Raw genomic sequence first — 18,260 nt, forward strand, 5'->3', positions numbered from 1 at the left:
TATTGATAACTTTTTTTTTTGTTTTTTTGTTTTTCGAGACAGGGTTTCTCTGCGGCTTTGGAGCCTGTCCTGGAACTAGCTCTTGTAGACCAGGCTGGTCTCGAACTCACAGAGATCCGCCTGCCTCTGCTTCCCGAGTGCTGGGATTAAAGGGGTGCGCCACCACCGCCCGGCTATTGATAACTTTTCAAAAATGCATTAATAACAAAAATCAATGTTTTTTTGTGTAGCCCTAGTTGTCTTGGAAATCAGAGATTTGCCTGTCTCTGCCTCCTGAGTGCTGAGACCAAAGAAAGGCATGTGCCACCACAGGCAAGCAAAATAAATTAATTAATAAAGGGTTTTTTTCTTGCTTTTACCAGTTAAGGTTGGTTCCAGAGTAAAACTAACGAAAGTGAATTTTACATCCGATCCCAAAAGGACTCTGTTGAAATACCAAGAGTTTATTTCATCTCAAAAGGGGCACCATATAATGGACTCAAAGAAATTTAATGCATGTTCATCAGTGCACACATATTTCATGTGACTGACACCAGGAATTGAACATACTGTGCTGAGTATACAGGGGACACTTTAACCTTGATTTGATAATCAGCAGAAAACTTCATCCCACACTTAAGTTTATTAAAAACTGACAAACAAAACCTGTACAAAAAATATCCCCCAATTCCATATCACTTTGGAAGTAATCTTGAAAGACATTATCGCCTAGGACCCCCTCTTCCTCTGCCGCGACCACGTCCTCTTCCTCTACCTCGGCCTCGACCTCGTCCTGCAACTGGGGAAAAAGTTAAAGCAGGTGAAATTCTCTTCAATAGTCACAGTGCCCAGCTACCACACAGGCTTACCCCTTTATTATCCACACCTCTTAAAACACCACTACTACCGTGTAAAACCAAAAAGTGCCAGCAGGGGGACGATTTATACCCTATGCTAGAATAGAAGCCAAGCAAGTTAGCCAAAAATCAACAAACCCCAAGTACATTATACCAAATGACAATCTAATAACAACAGAGCCTGAAAAGTAGTTTGGCTCAACCATAACTTAGTACTTTAACCCACAGCCATATATCCTTAACATTATGAGGACAAAAGACAAAACAAAACAAAAACAAAACAGAAAGACAAACCAATGTACCTGCTTGATGTACTCAGACTAAGATTTTAAGATCTGTCTATTCCCCCCTGGTAGTCAGATCAAACCCAGGGCCTCATGCAGAAAGGTCAGGCAAGTGGCCTATCACTGAGCTATAACCCACAACCCTGTAAAGTCACCCACCCGTTCATTTTAGGATATGGTTTCTATGGTGGTCTGAAAGAAAATGGCCCCCAAAAGGAGTCTCACTATTATTAAGAGGTGTGGCTTTGCTGGAGTAGATGTGGCCTTTCTGGATGAAGTATGTCACCACCGTGGAGACAAGCTTTAAGGTCTCAAAGATCTTAAGCCACGCCCAATGTCTCACCACTCCTGTTGCCTAGAAGTCCAGATGCAGGACACTCAGCTACTTCTCTAGCAAAATGTCTGTACATCATGATGAAAATGGACTGAACTCTGAAAATGTAAGTCACCCCAAATAAATGTTTTCCTCTGTAAGAGTTGCAGTGGTCATGGTGTTTCTTCACAGCAATGGAAACCCTAATTAGACAGTCTCTTCTAGTTCTGGCTGATCTGGTTCTTACTCTGTAGACCAGGCTGGCCTCAAACTAAAAGAGCCTGCCTCTGCCTCTCAAGTGCTGGGATCATAGGTGCGCACTTAGTAAAGGAATTGCTTCTAGAGAAACGGGATCTTTAGATACAAAGAATGATACGACACAAGGCTGAACAAATGTGGATGCATCCTGTAAAGTTTTTTACTACTTTGACAAGTAGGTGGGAAAGAAAAAGTAGAAGGAATCAAAACACAACACAAAAAGGCTTAAAATTTAGAAAAACGGTACAAGGCGAGGGATTTAAAGGGACAGATGGAATCAGTGTTTCTTAAGCTATGTATTACAATTTTTTAAATGAGAAAAAGAATGATAACCCCAAGAGCTTTTGTAGTGCTATAACTAATTCTAGCAGGCTACAACACAAGTGCATCTTTGGGCAAAAGGCAAAACAAAACAAAACAAAACAAAAACCACCTCAAAGTTAGCATATTAAACATCTATGAAACAATGGCCCTGCCGGGCGGTGGTGGCACACACCTTTAATCCCAGCACTTGGGAGGCAGAGGTAGGTGGATCTCTGTGAGTTCGAGACCAGCCTTGTCTACAAGAGCTAGTTCCAGGACAGGCTCCAAAACCACAGAGAAACCCTGTCTCAAAAAACCAAAAAAAGAAAAGAAACAATGGCCCTTTACTCCTGCCCTACTCTTTTTTTTCTTTTTTCGGTTTTCTGAGACAAGGTTTCTCTGCCACCTGAGTGCTGGAAACAAAGCTCCCACCCTACTCTTAAACTGCTGACAGCCATGTCTCCCACAGCAGATGCTGTGGTTCCATCCAGTGTGGAAAATCCTCCATAGACTCACATGTTGTACCACTGGTCTCCAGCCGATGGAACTCTTTGCCTTGAGGTTTTATTGCCTGGACACACAATGTGACAGGACAAGGGTCTACTCCTACAGTTCTACTTTCTCCATGGTAAGTGGCTCTCAACCTTCCTAACGCTATGACTCTTTAATATGGTTCCTCATGTTGTAAAGACACCCCCAACCATAAAATTATTTCATTGCTACTTTTTAACTGTAATTGTGCTACTGTTATGAATCATAATGAGTATCTCAGGTGACCCCTGTGAAGGGGTCATGTGACCTCATACACAGGGGTTGTGACCAACATGTTGATAGCTACTGAGCTAGAACAGACCTTCCTTTCCTTAAGCTTCTTCTTGTCTAGTATTTTCTCAGAGAAACAAGAAAGTAGCTAATATAGCAAGAAACTAAACTCTAAGATAGAATTCCAGATTCTGAAACTTTTAATCTGCCTAGCGAAGAGGCCAACTTACTTTGGAATCCAACAGAAGTTAGGACTGACAGAACAAGACTAAGAAAGCCCAGTTACACCAGGAGGTGGTGGCGCACGCCTTTAATCCCAGCACTTGGGAGGCAGAGGCAGGAGGATCTCTGTGAGTTTGAGGCCAGCCTGTCCTACAAGAGCTAGTTCCAGGACAGGTCCAAAGCTAGAGAAACCCTGTTGGGGGGGGGCAGTTACTTAGGGAGGTTGAGCAGAGGGTCACAAGTTCAAGGCTAGATGGCTCAGTAGGTAGTGTTTGCTGCAACGCCCGCTAACTGAAGTTCAATCCCCAAGACCTACATGGTGAAAGGCATGCTGACTCCTGCAAGTTGTCCTCACTTCCAAACACACATCACCATACATATGTACCCATACTCTCAGGCACCTGCATACACACGTAAATAACTAAATGTAAAAATAAGAAGACAAAATGATGGGAATGTATCAAAATAGTAGAGGCTTATCTTTTATGTACAAGATTATAGGTTTAATTCTCCAATGTTAGTTCTTAATGAATTAAAATTATTAGTTTTACTATCACATGTGTATATGTCATATGTTATGTGTATGTATGTGCATACTTGAGAGCATGCCATATTGCACATGTGGAAGGCAGAGTAAAACTTTTGGGAGATGTTTTTTTTCTTTTCAGTGCAGGTTTGGGATTAAACTCAGGTAACGAGGCTTGCATGGCAAGTAATTTTACTCTCTGAGCCATCTCCAGGCAAAGAAAATCCAAGTGTCTTTAAAAATAAAAATACACCAGCAGAGGTGGTATATTTCTTTAATCCCAATATTTGGGAGGCAGAGGCAAGAGGATCTCTTTGAGTTTGAGGCCATCCTGGACTATGGAGCAAGTTCCAGGACAGTCAGGCTATACAGAGAAACCCTGTGTGTGTAATGGGACACACACGCGCGCACACACACACACACACACACACACACACACACACACACACACATCAAATAGAAGAGAAATCAGAGAAAACAGGGCTAAAGATGCAGCTCAGTTTGTAGAGTGCCTGCCTAGCATGCACCAGTTCTTGCTTTTGATCACTAGTACCACATAAACCAGGATGGTGAACAGTTCTAATCCTAGCTCTTGGGAAGTAGAGGCAGGAGTAAGAGTTCCAAGTTACTTTTCACTACAGTTAATCTGAGATCAGGTGAGCTACATCAGAAAAAAAAGAAAAAAGAGAAAAGGAAAAAGAAAGCAATCAGAGAAAACTAACAATGACAAAATACTAAAAACTTCTCAAAGAAAAATTGAGGTAGAATAGTCCTATACCATATACACACACAATCTGACATGAAGTTGGGGTATATGGGAGAAGAAGTTCAAGAGCTGATCAAGATATTATGTATATGTGCAAGAAAATTATAAATAAAGTTAACGAAAGTAAAACTAACGTCAAGCAGTAGTGGCACATGTCTTTTATCCCAGCATTCTGGAGGCAGATCTCTGTGAGCTCAATGCCAGACCAGTCTACAGAGCAAGTTTAGTACAGCCAGGGCTACAAAGAGAAACCCTGTCTCCATACCTCCCTCCCCATGTGTGCCTACAAAATAATAACACAATAAAAACAATGAGTGTGGTGGTTTGAAAGAAAATGTCCCCCAAAGGGAATGGCATTAATAGTAAGTGTGGCCTTGCTGGAGTGGGTACAGTTTTGTTGGAGGAAGTGTGTCCCTGTAGAGGCGGGCTCTAAGGTCTCAAGTAAGTTCAGCCACAGCCAGTGAGACACTTCATGTTGCCTTTTGATCAAGACATATAGCCAGCACCATGTCTGTTTACATCCCGCCATGTCCCACCATGATGATAATGGACTAAACCTCTGAAAATGTAAGCCACCCCAATTAAATGTGCTTCTTTTATAAGAGCTGCGGTCATGGTGTCTCTTCACAGCAACAGAAACCCTAAGAAAAGCCAGGTGGTGGCTGTGCACACCTTTAATCCTAGGACTCAAGAGGCAGAGACAGGTGGATCTCTTGAGTTCAAGGCCAGCCTGTTCTACAGAGTGAATGCCAAGACAGGCTCCAAAGCTACAGAGAAACCCTGTCTCAAAAACCCAAACTAAACCAAACCCCGCCCCCTAAAAAAAGAGAAAAAAGAAAAAAGGAAAGAAACCCTAAGACAACAGCAACAGGAGCTTATGAAAACTGAAGGGAGGCTTGAGATAAAGTCTGTGCCAACAGACAGCAGAAGCTAGAACGAGAAGGCACAAAGACAAGAGAATCAGCCAATAAGTCAACAAAATTTAACGTTTTCTTAGCTGTATGGGCAAGAAGATTCACAATGAATTTTCACAAAGTATCTAAAATAAGAAGAGGCAGCTGTGCTGCCAGCCTCCAAAAAAAAAGTTGAACACAGCTTGATAGAATGATGGATAAGGAAAATTATGGGGACAGCGGGAGAATTGTGCCACAAACACTATCCGATCCTGGGACAAGAATTCCGTTTTGAAAGTAGTGAACTTAAGGTATACACAATATTCACGTTCCTTCACAGCTTGTTATATATTTCCTTTGTCTACCAGATAGGTTCTTTCTCTGTAGTCCAGCTCTCCTTGAACTTGTGGCACTCCTCTTGCCTCAGCCTCTTGAATGCTGAGATTACATAAGAACTGCATGGCTGATCTGTCTCCACAGCAACTCCAGAAGCTGTCACATGCACTCATAAGTATAAGATGTTCCAAGCAACAAAACACCCTTGTTGTTCACAAAGGTATTTTCAACAGTGAATTAAGATTTAAATACACTATACACAAAACACCTTCACACTTACCAGCTTCTCTCTTCTTAGATTTCACCTTAGGCTCAACATCCACAAGTAATGTATCAAGAGGTAAGCTGTCTGGTAGAATAAAGTATCGAATGTTGTTTCCTCGAATACTCAATGTTTCCAACTGTACAGGTTCTCTGTTCTTCAGGGTCATTTTCACAGCTTTAAGATGTGTATTCATGCTAACATCTACACCTAAGAAGGAAAACAGAACAATTACCAGAAGGCAATCGATCTTGCCACAGTTGAAATAATCCTGTAGAGTATTATCTGGAGGCTAGAGAGAGATGGCTCAGAGGTTAAGAATGTAAAACCTCTGGAAGAAGAGGTCTTACATTCAATTCCCAGCAACCAAATGATGGCTCACAACCATCTATAATGAGATCTGATGCCCTCTTCTGGCATGCAGGCATGCCTGCAGACAGAACACTGTATATATAAAATAAATAAATCCTTAAATTAAAAAAGAGTTATCTAATCTGTTAGTTACATGCACAATGGGGGGATGCAATATAAACCAGCAACTGCTCCTTCATAAAGCCCCTTCCTAGCCATGGTACTACTGTGCAGGCTAAGTACGTGCACTGAATAGGATGTATGGTGGTATGCTTAAGTCATGCCTGGAATCTCAGCATTCAAGAGGCTGAGGCAAGAGGAGTGCCACGAGTTCAAAGAGAGCTGGACTACAAAGAACCTATCTGGTAGACAAAGGAAATGAAATATAGCAAGCTGTGAAGGAACGTGAATATTGTGTATGTCTTAAGTCCACTACTTTCAAAACGGAATTCTTGTCCCAGGATTAGACAGTGTTTGTGGCACAATTCTCCCGCTGTCTCCATAATTTTCCTTATCCAACATTCTATCAGCCATGTTCAACTTTCTTTTTAAAGACCTATGCTATTTTTCACCTGTCTCTAGGAACTCCTCCCCTACCTTCCTAAGACAAAGTCTATCTCTGCACCCCAGGCTGACCTCAGACTTGTGATTCTCCTGTCTAAGTCTCCCTAGTGCTTACTTGGTTTACAGGCAACCAACACCTCAACCAGTTTAACATGTCTATTTATTTATTTAAAAAAATTTTTTTTTTGCTGGGTAGTGGTGATGCATGCATTTAATCCCAGCACTTGGGAGGCAGAGGCAGGAGGATCTCTGTGAGGTCTAGAAGAGCTAGTTCCAGGACAGGAACCAAAAAGCTACAGAGAAACCCTGTCTTGAAAATAAAAAAAAAAAAAGAAAAGAAAAAAAAAGGAAAACAAACAAGGGGGTTGGGAAATGGGAACGTTGGCTTTTACTCTCAGTACTCAGGAGGCAGGGACAGGTGCATCTTTGAGTTCAAGGCAAACATGGTCTACAGATCAAGTTCTAGGACAGCCAGGGTTACACAGAGAAATTCTGTCTTAGGAAAAAAAAAAGGAACAACAAATCCTTTCCCCTTCCTATGATATAGCCTCGATATATTCCACCTCCTCTGCCTCCTAGGGACACTGATTTATGTAGGCAAGGAGGAGCAGAGAGACTTACTATCTCTTATGTTCTAAGACCTACACATTAAGACATTAATTAGTCTCTCACTACCTTCATGGCATATAGCACACTGTGATGACTGAGCTGAGTGTATAAGTGTGTGTATGTGTTCATATAAGATACTGAAGTCTCAACAGTGACTGTCCACTAGAGGGAATGAGATCTTTACTAAATTTTGTCCTCCCAGTTTATTGAAACCTTCCTCCTAGGACATCCATTTACTAAGCACCTATTATGTATATGGTGAAACTTGTGTTTTTGTTTTTTTTTTTTAATAGTAGAGCTTTTATCATTATATTTTGACAAAAAAAAAAGAGCAAGATTGCCATTCTGGGGGCTGGGGATGGCTCAGCTGTTAGATATGAAGCCCTGGTTTCAACCCCCATTGCCAAATAAAAGAGGTGTGCTGTGTACACTTATAATCCCAGCACCCAGGAGCTAGAGGCAGGAAAACAAGGCCATCCTTAACCATACACAGAGAGTTTGAGAGTAGTTCTAGAATACATACGACTCTACCTAAAAATAGAGGGCGGAGGGAACACTACCACAACAAAGCCACCCCAGCTCTTCCACAACGCCCAACTGTGTTTTGCAGGAAGTAGACCAAATCACTACTCAGGACACTTTAACAAGGGTAGCAGCTGCACTTCCTTAGATATGGTGCCATACCATACAAAACTTAATAGGCAAGTTCCATTCACAATTGGTACCATCAAGTCCTAGAATAACCATAAAATGACATCCCATTACATCTTTGTTTACTAAAACACTAGACTTACATGAGAATATGAACACATATTAAGATATTATTTTCTTTCTTTAAATAATCACTTAAAAAACTTTTGGAATGCCTACTATTAGCTAAGAAATTGTTCCAAAACTCAGTGGGTCAGTAAAAAATAAAGACTGGCACATGGAGGATGAATAGGTGGGAATAAGAAAGCAGTAGCAGAAGAGGAGAGGACAATAAAAGATAAAAATACAGTTGTATGAAAATACCATAATGAAATCAATCATACATATATAGTAACAGTAATAAAAAAATTAGTCAAATGTGAAACACAAACATAATAAAAGTGTAAAGTCTCAAAAGTGTTTTGGAAGAAGCAACATTTTATGGAGAAGAACACACACAAGCAAAGGTATACAAGCTACAAAAACAAAAGCACCTGGCAATGTGGTTTGGTTGTAGCACAAGAATATAAGATGAGGGGCTTAACTAAGGACCATTCAGTAACCTAGACAAAAGGAATGAGGATCTTTACTACAACAATGCTTATTAAGCAACCAAAAAAAACTCTCCAGCACATGAACACGGGGAGAAAAACAAAAACATTCATTATAAGAAAGAGTGTGGCCTCCTCACCTGTGATTGTTCCATGGACTTGTGTTCCATTCTTCAATTCAATGGTTACGGTTTCATGACTCAATTTCATCAAAAATCTATAAAATAAAAAGTACTGAATTTTACCTGTAACATTTAGAAGTCTTTTTGTGAAATTGCTAGAGTTCAAAATCTTCAAAATGATACTGCAACAATTCGTATGGGGTCTGGAACTAAGAGCACTTGTTACTCTTGCAGAGGACCCAGTTTAAGTCCCAGAACCCACATGAAAGCTTAAAACCACAGGGTCCCAGGGGCCTGGAGCCCTATTTTGATGTTCACAGGCATCAGGCAAGCTCCGGTGCACTACATTCATGCAGATAAAACACTCATACACATACACATATTTTAACAATTCATATTAATAATATAGTGTATTTAACTTTCCTGAACTAAACTCTCAAACTTATAAACGAATGAAGTAATAAGCTGTCATCTAGCATCTGTCTACTACAGGTGTGCCTACCTTTTTGGCTTCTTTGGACCACACTGGATGAAGAATTGGGGGTGTCCAAACCACAGCCCATGGACTATAAGAGTATTCAAATGTATATCTGACACAATAATGTCATCTACAAAGTTCGTCTGTGATTTTGTGTTGAACCAGGTTCAAAACCGTTCTGAGCTCTGGACTAGAAAATACAGTAAACTGCTAGAAAACCACCTCAAATGAAGACATTCAAGATCCTGGAGTAGTATCAGGTGTGGTGGGCTTGCCTTTAATTCCAGCACTTGGGAGGCAGAGGCAGCTAGGTCTCTGTGAATTGGAGGCCAGCCTGGTCTATACAGCAAGTGAGATACTATCTTAACAAAAAGATCCTAGACTGGGCTGGCGAGATGGCTCAGAGGTTAAGAGCATTGCCTGCTCTTTCAAAGGTCCTGAGTTCAAATCCCAGCAACCACATGGTGGCTCACAACCATCTGTAATGAGGTCTGGTGCCCTCTTCTGGCCTTCAGGCATACACAGAGACAGAATATTGTATACATAATAAATGAATAAATTTAAAAAAATAAAATAATAAAATAAAAGATTCTAGACTAATTTTAAGCCACAAAAAATAAGACTTATCACTAGTAGCATAAGGTTACATGGCAGAGATAAAGAACCTGTTTTCTCTCCCTGCATTCTTGGTGACTAGGGATATTCTTATAACTCATAGGCACACATGTAAGATCTGACTTCACACAAAGTAGGCCATTCTTCAATAGCATCCTAACACTTAGACCTTATTTAGCAGTTTACACTAGAGATGATTCCTTAAAAACAAATATCCCAAAAGTTAGATAGCAGTCTACTATATGGAAATAGCAATTATCTCACTGTGAACGTTTTCAATGTTTTGCTATTACAAACTCATTTATGCAAACACTCACCAATATCAATAACCAATCTTCCTATTTTCTATCTATGCAAAAAGAGAGTGAAGGACATAGCAAGATGGCTCGGAGGATAAAGCACTTGCTGCAGAGCCTGACGATCCAAGTTTGATCCCTGGAGCCAGAATGATGGAGAGAATTGACTCCCCCTAGGGTCCTTTGACCTTTGTACACACACAGTAATGCCAACCCTCCACACAAATAATTGTAATCTTTCTTGCCCCCTAGACAGGGTTTCTCTTCATAGCCTTGGTTGTCCTGGAATTCATGGAGATCTGCCTGCCTATGCCTCCCAAAGGATGGGATTAAAGGCGTGCACCATCACTACCCTGATAGTTATCTTAAAAAAAAAAAAATTGAACCAGGCATGGTGGCAACCTTTAATTTCAACAGGAAGACAGAGGCTGGTGGATCTGTTCAGTGCCAGCCTGGTCTACAAAGTGAGCACCAAGCCAGCCAAGGCTATATATCGAGATCCTGCCTCAAAAACAACAATCATCAATAACAAAACTAATGAATTCAAATACCAAGCAAGGTTGGCAGGATGGCTCAGCAGGCAAAAGCACTTGCTATACAGGTTGAGGACCTGAGTTTTAATCTCTGGGACCCTGGTGGAAGGCAAAATAAACTCCCCCAAATTGTCTTGTAATGTACATGTACACCTCTTGTGTGCAAGAACACACAGAATAGTAATAATTTATTTTCTAATGAGCAAAGCTAGGAAATATGTATGCTTGTAATCCTAATACTTGGAAAATGAGGGTAGAAGGAACAGGAATTCAAGGGCTTAGCTATACAGCCTGGCCAAATGAGACTGTTTCAAAGAAGAGGCCAGAGAGATGGCTTTGCAGCTAGTCAAGAGCATTGGCTGCTTATCCCAGAGGACCCTGGTTAGGTCCCCAGAACCCACATGCCAGCTTACAATTGTCTGTAACTACTCCATAAACATCAGACAAACGTGATGCATACACATAAATCTAGATAATAACAACAATAATAATAAAAACAAAGGAAAGAGGAAGAAAGAAGGAGAGATAGTGGCAATTTGCCTGAGATTTAGTACCTTTAATGAATATAGAATGTGTATTTCTTTTGTGAATTGATTATACATTATTCACGCACTCTCCATCAGTTTGAGCTTTTATCAGTCCATGACACATTTGACTACAATTTCCAATCACATATCACCATGCCTGGCTTTTTCTTTTCCTTAAAAAATGTTATTTAAGCAAGGTAGTAGTACATGCCTTTACTCCCAGCACTCGGGAGACAGAGGTGATTGGATCTCTGTAAGTTTGAGGCCAGCCTGGTCTACAGAGCAAGTTCCAGAACAGCCATGGCTACAGAGAGAAAGAAAAACAAAAATTATATTTATATATAATACAATATGAATGTTTTGCCTGTGTGGTGTATGTGTGCAACACATGTCTGGCGCTTATGTCTGGAAGAGGTCCCTAGGTTCCCAGAACTGCAGTTACAGGCAGCTGTGGGTCTGGGAACTGAACTTAGATCCTATTGAAGAACAACCAGTGCTCTTAACCTGAGCCATTTCTCCAGCCCTCTGGCCTTTTCTTTCCATTTTATTCTGGTACGAGCCTTTTGTAGCTGAGACTTTTAAGATGGTGTTTCCCATAGCAGAGCTGTAAAAGCATTTTCTCCTTTTATAGATTTAGAAATGTAAACCTCCAGGAAAAAAAAAACTTCCTTTATAACTCTCCTCTTGACAGGGGTCTTTTCAATACATGATGAATAACCTGTGTGTCTTTCATTTCATCTACTCTTCCTCTGTCCTAATTTTTTTTATCATGCTATATATACTGCAAATGAATAAAATTGAAGAGGTCACAAACTATCAAAATGTTGCCTCTCTGTTCTTTCTCTTCAGTATTTACACTTTCACCTTGCCAATCTGAAAGAAGGGTGCTGGCATTGATGAGGACATTCTCCCACAGCAACCCTAACTCCACAACCGAGAACACTGCAGCACCTAGCAGACACTTCATGTTCAGACTTTCTAATCTATAGTTTACAACACCACAATTACATGCAGTGAAATAATTCTACACCATCACCCATGCTTTATTTTAGCCAAATGGCCATGCAACGATAATCATACAGTATCATCTAACAACACTTCATATTCATATTTTCTAGATTATCTTACTTTTTTTCAATATCCTTTGTAAACTACTACAGTGTCCACTACACTAAACTGCACAAGTAATATTACCTATCCTATTCTCCCCACCATTCTACTATGGAAGTAAGTAGCAGGGCCTTTCTATAGGCAACAGTGAATTATAATTTACACTGAGCATGGGTTGAATGTTTCAGCAACTAAAGGAATCCAACCTTAAAAATTACTTTGTTAAGCATGGGGGCAAAGATCTTTAATTAATCCCAGCACTCAAGAAGCAGGAACTGGAATAGGCAGTGATGGTGCACTCCTATAACCCCAGCACCCAGGGAGGCAGAGGCTGGTATATCTCTGTGAATTGGAGGCCAGCCTGGTCTACAGAAAGTTCCATGAAAGCTTCAAACCTTGCCCCGAAAAGCAAAACAGAACAGCAAGAGGAACTGTTTCAGAAAGAAAGGGTATGTGGGAAAAGGATCCTTTCGTAGAGATAATATTCTGCTAAAGAATTTCCTTAAAATTACAAATCTAGACACAGGAGGCTGAGGCAGGATGATTCAGAAATCTGAAGTCAGCATGGGGTACAGAGTGACTTCCAGGGTCTCAATTTTCCAGTGAACCCTTCATTGTGTGAATTTTCTTATTACTGCTGTTGTTTTGAGACAGGGTTTCTCTGTGGAATGCACACTCATCAATCTGTAGATGAGGCTAGCCTCTAACTCAGACTCACACTCATCAATCTGTAGATGAGGCTAGCCTTAACTCAGACTCTGCCCCCCCAATGTTGGGATTCCAATTCTCCCACCCTCACCCCAGGGTTTCTCTGTGTAGCCCTGGCTGTCCTGGGACTCACTATGTGGACCAGGCTGGCCTCAAAACTCACAGAGATCGCCTGCCTCTACCTCCAGAGTGCGGGGATTAAAGGTGTGCGCCACCACCGCTGGGCTGGAATTCTCTTTTTAATGCAAGTGGGACATCAAACAGTCAGGTACATGGGGTCCTTTTAGTATCTAAATTCTCACTATTTGATCAGAAAACCAAAGACATGGTGAGAGGTATCTTCATTAAGAAAAATAGAAAAATTGGCAATTTGACAGATGACAGGCAGATTAGGAGAAAAGTAACCAAAAAAACCCACTCCCCAGGTTTGAGCGAGGAGGCAATGGGACAAAGAACGACTGCAGTCCCACTAACTGAGGCACAAGCGAGAAAGCCCGCTGAAAATGCACACTCATCAAAACAACCATCTTCACATTCTCCTATAAGAAATGTCTATATTGTGCACTACAAAAATTAGGATTCAAGACAAACCATTAAAAAAAAAATCACATCAAGGCTGGAGAGATGGCTCAGCGGCTGAGAACACCAGCTACTCTTCCAGGGGTCCTGAGTTCAATTCCCAGCAATCACATGGTGGCTCACAACCATCTGTAATGGGATCTGGCGCTCTCACATCAGCAGGAGAGGCTGTCAAGCCTTTAATCCCAGCATTTGGGAGGCAGAGGCAAGTGGATTTCTGAGTTCGAGGCCAGCCTGGTCTACAGAGTTCCAGGACAGCAGAGGTTAGCCAGGGGGAACCCTCTCTTGAAGGGAAAAAATAATTTCACCAGTAGCAGAGTGAGAACGTGCCTAGGATGCTGCCTGGAGGTCTAGGTGGACCGCCAGTACCACCGCCTTAAAGCAAATTTATCCTAACAGAATCTTTAAATGAGAAACCGTTAAGTTACTGCAAATACATTTGGCAGTATGGAAATGGCAAGAGCGAACTTTAAACTCTGAGCCTTTCTACCTAACATTATAGTCCAAACACGAATTGTCCGGGGCTGTTAGCTCAGAGGCAGAAATGGTTATTAGAAGCTCTCTGGGCACCATCCCCAGAGCCGGTGGAGTTTTACTTATTTTTAACCTTAAATGTCTTCTGTACCAACTCCCCCAGAACAGAGTAGTTACTATTTCAAACAGAGCAGAAATAATTTATTTTGCCTCCATCATTAAACAGCAAAGAACGCAATCCTGTAGCCTGGCTTGGTGGCCCACGCCTTAAATCCCAGCACTCAAGAGGCAGAGGTAGACGGATCTCAGTGAGCTCGAAACCAGTCTGGTCTACAGAGTGAGTTCCAGGACGCCAGGGCTACACAAAGAAACGCTGTCTCCAAACACCCCCCCCCCAATAAGATAATTTCTTGATTACTGTACAACTACTTTAAGAGGTGGCCAACGGAAGTCTGGTCGGGTAAAACAGTTCTTAACTGAAGAAACTAAGTATTTCTTACCACTGGCTTAGGTATTATGCCGTTTCAGGTTTGGCCTCAAGTCTATTTAGTTTGGAAGTAATCACATCAGCAAACAAGGCTCCACTAACCGACACAATCTGTGCAATAGGGCGAAATTAACTTGTTGATTTCTGTCCCACCCCGGGACATGATCTTTCGTGAATCGAAAGCCGTTACACAGATCGGATAACCGGTCCAAAATAAAGGGCAACATAATCTAAAGCGTCTAGCAAGTCGGCATCGTTATCTGAAAAGAAAGCCATGCTAGTTCTCTTCGGTGCAAGGAGCCCGACTTGCTAGGAAAACCGGTCACCGCTCGGTTTAAGCCGGGGCACTGGAGGTGGGCAGTAGCGGTTGGGTCTCTCCATTCCGGGAAGAGCCGCGGGGCAGGGACGCGCCGACCCCTCGCCCGAGCTCAAGCGGCAACGAGAAGGGCGGGCGGGCGGGCGGGCGAGCGGAGGCCGTTAGCAGGCCGCGCGCACGCGGCTTTCCCGCCTCCCTGCGACCACAGAAGCCCGACTCTCCGAGCCCGCCCAAACCTTGTTCCCGCCGCCCTCGCCCCGCCTGGGGAGCCTCCTCACCTCACGAGCTTCATCCTAGCGCTGCAGCCTCCCTCCGGACACGGAATTCAGGCCCCAAAGACTCCCAGACTAGCCGTATGAATGGCCGGAAGAGCGCGCGGAGGGCTGCGGATGCGCGGCGAAAAACGCGGAAGCCGCGCTGCCTTCCGGCGGCCGGGAGAGCGACAGCGGCCCCTAGCGACGGGAGGAGTGCTTTGCGCCTTCTGAATGCGTGATGGCTGGTGGAAGACGTCTGCAGGAGGATTCACAAACGTTAAAACCATTTATGGGAGTTCTGAGAGAACCTCTAAGACTTAGGTTTGATCCTTGGGACACACATGCTGGAAGCAGAGAACTTAGTCCAGCAAGTTGTCCCTAGTCGATTTGACAACTAAGTTGAGCCAATCAGATCTTTGGACAGAATGGTTTTCCTCTGGGGACGTGAATTGTACTAATCCTCTACTGAGCACCTTCTTAAAAATAGGAAAGCCATTCTCAGGACAGAGTTTTAAATAAGCCCTTCATTATATAGTAAGTTCTTAGACTTAAAAAATTATATGTGGATACTTTAGTTGAAATTAAATAAAACAATACAACTCCTTATTTGCAGTAAACACATTGTAAACTACTCAACATCTATATGTGTTTCTGATTATACTGTAGATAATTCCCACTATCATAAGAAGTTTGGATAATACTGGTTTACTATCATATTTGTTTGAGTCTTACAATTATTTACTTATCTACTGTACTCGGGAGAATTAGTGTCTGAAAACAAAAAAAAACTGAATCTGTTTACTGCACTCTCCAGCATCTAGTATCTCTAGTATTATGCTTTGATGTAATTGCTTTTATTCCCCACAAAACATCCCTGCCCCGATGTATGGGAGCTGGTCCCAGGGCCTATGAGACCAAAGGAGGCAATAGGTCCAGAATTGCAGTGTGCAGTTTACGGGTGACTTACAACAGAAGCATGGGCCTGGACATCAAGAAAAGCACACAGAGCCGGGCGGTGGCGGCGCACGCCTTTAATCCCAGCACTCGGGAGGCAAAGGCAGGCGGATCTCTGTGAGTTCGAGACCAGCCTGGTCTACAAGAGCTAGTTCCAGGACAGGCTCCAAAACCACAGAGAAACCCTGTGTCGAAAAACAAACAAAAAAAACAAACAAACAAAAAAAAAAAGCACATAGGTCCTTGAGATTTGGGTTAGAAGATAGGTAGGTTATAAAATAGGGTAAAGGTTATTTCAGAGCTAGGCATGGTGGTGCAAATTTGAGACCATCAGGTACCACATGAGTAGACTCTATCTCAACTCTCCTCTTCCCCCTAAAAGTGATTTCACCTGTCAGACTGTACGCAGTCTGTCTCCCCTGTCAGACTGTACGCAGTCTGTCTCAGGCTACTATCAGATTAGAATCAGGCACATTCTTAAGCCAAGCTCTGGTCATAAAGCTTCACACACCTCTCTCAGGATTTTGTCTGTTTTATGCTGGGAAAACTGACCAGGGTGACTCAGGGGTAATTGTTATAGTTACCACTCAAGATGGTTTCAGTAATGTCAAGATAAACCTTCAGTCCTTGATTAATATTCACAAACAAATGTCTCCCCCAGTAGCATGAAAAACTTGTTCATGTCATCCACTGCAGTAATGCCAGCATTGAACACCAGATACTCCTTAGAATCCACAATAACCTTTCCACCTTGGGGCCCACCTTCCTTCTGACCCATCTTTTCCCCCTCAGTAAGACGGGAATGTCTAAAGTCTTGTAGTTCATCAAGCTAGCTCTTCTTTTCAGATGTTTGTGCTTGTAATCTTACAATCTAGCTGACACCTATTCATTCTCTCTCAGCCATGTGGGCATGGCATAATTGCATGCAAATGCTAGCGTCGATTCTCTCGGATGTTAAATTGAAAAGCCATTGTCAGTGGTGGTGCATGCCTTTAGTTCCAGCATTCACACTCAGGAGGCAGAGGCAGAGAGAGGTCTGTGAGTTCAAGGCCAGCCTGGTCTACAAAGCAAGTTTCAAGACAGGCAGGATTGTCACACAGAGAAATCCAATCTTGAAAAACCAAAAATGAAAAAGAAAAAGCATTGTTGTTAGATTAATAACAAACATGTTTTCTTTTGTCTTTATTTTGGAGTTTGATTTTTTAAAATTTAGTATGTTGCAAGGATCAGCAAGATACTGCTGAAGCCGTGAACTTTTTAAAAAAGAATTTCTTACCCTCTCACAGTATGAAACTGTTATGTGATCTGAAGTTAAGATAGCAGGATGAAACAAAGTAAACATTCTATTTGCTGCAAGCAATAGGGTGGGTGTGAGAGAAGGATTGTTCTGGGCTCGGTGACGTAGCAGAGACTGTATATGCTTCATTAATGAGATTGGTCACAGCAAAGAAAAGAGAGTAAGGAAATGAAAGTGTGTGAGTGGGGGCAATGTGCCTGTTTAAAGAAATGAGTGGGTTTTTGTTGCTGTTTGGGGTTGTTTGTTTTTCAAAACAGGGTTTCTCTATGTAGCCTTGGCTACCCTGGAAGACTGACCTCAAACTCATAGAGATCTGCCTACCTCTGTCTGCTGAGTGCTGGGTTTAAAGGTGTGTGCCGCTACCACCCGTCTTTTTTTTTAATGATGTATTTCTACTTTTTATGTGCATTGGTGTTTTGCCTGCATGTATTATGTGTGAGAGTGTCAGATGCCCTGGAACTGGAGTTACAGCAGTTGTGAGCTGCCATTGAGTGTTGGGAATTAATCCCAGATCCTTTCAAAGTGTTCTTAACCACTGAGCCATCTCTCCAGCTCCTGAACTGGGTGTTATTATTATAAGAAAGTACAGGAAACTACATCTTGAGTTGGAGATGTGTTTGCCTGGCATGCACAAGGCTCTGTGTGCTGTCTTCAGCACAGCACATTACTTGACGTGATGGTATATAAATGTCTCTAATCTTGGCACTTGAGAGATAGGGGCAAAAAGCTCAGACATTGAAGGTCGTCTTCAGCTACACAGTGAGTTCCAGGACAACTGAGCTACACGAGACCCAGTCTCAAAAACAGAACCTAAACCAAACAAGTTTGGAGTCATCGAGGAAAACAAATGTGGCTAACAAGTCCAGTAGATAGAGTCACAGTTCTTAATTTAGCCAGAAAACACACTTGAAGGCCGTAGCCTTTGTTTCAGGCGCGGCAGATCACAAGGCTGAACCAATCAGAACTTTCTCCTAGGACTGTCAT

General features: G+C 42.2%; 1 protein-coding gene across 1 annotated transcript; it reads right to left on the reverse strand.

Moving 5' to 3' along the window:
- Positions 1 to 423: 423 nt before the first annotated feature.
- On the reverse strand, positions 424 to 15,187 carry Snrpd1 (small nuclear ribonucleoprotein D1 polypeptide). Its single transcript, XM_075969302.1, has 4 exons — positions 15,050 to 15,187; positions 8,667 to 8,743; positions 5,780 to 5,971; positions 424 to 778 (listed from the first exon to the last, which is right to left on the reverse strand). The coding sequence occupies exons 1-4, from the start codon at positions 15,061 to 15,063 to the stop codon at positions 702 to 704; spliced, it is 360 nt and encodes a 119-aa protein (XP_075825417.1). The 5' UTR covers positions 15,064 to 15,187; the 3' UTR covers positions 424 to 701.
- Positions 15,188 to 18,260: the final 3,073 nt, after the last annotated feature.

Source organism: Microtus pennsylvanicus, chromosome 4 (assembly GCF_037038515.1).
Source record: "Microtus pennsylvanicus isolate mMicPen1 chromosome 4, mMicPen1.hap1, whole genome shotgun sequence".
NCBI lineage: Eukaryota > Metazoa > Chordata > Mammalia > Rodentia > Cricetidae > Microtus > Microtus pennsylvanicus.

Coding starts and splice junctions, on each gene's coding strand:
- Snrpd1 (XM_075969302.1), bottom strand. Junction 5,972..8,666: donor AGTCCATGGAACAATCACAG/GTGAGGAGGCCA, acceptor TTTCCTTCTTAG/GTGTAGATGTTAGCATGAAT. Junction 779..5,779: donor ATCTAAGAAGAGAGAAGCTG/GTAAGTGTGAAG, acceptor CTTTTTCCCCAG/TTGCAGGACGAGGTCGAGGC.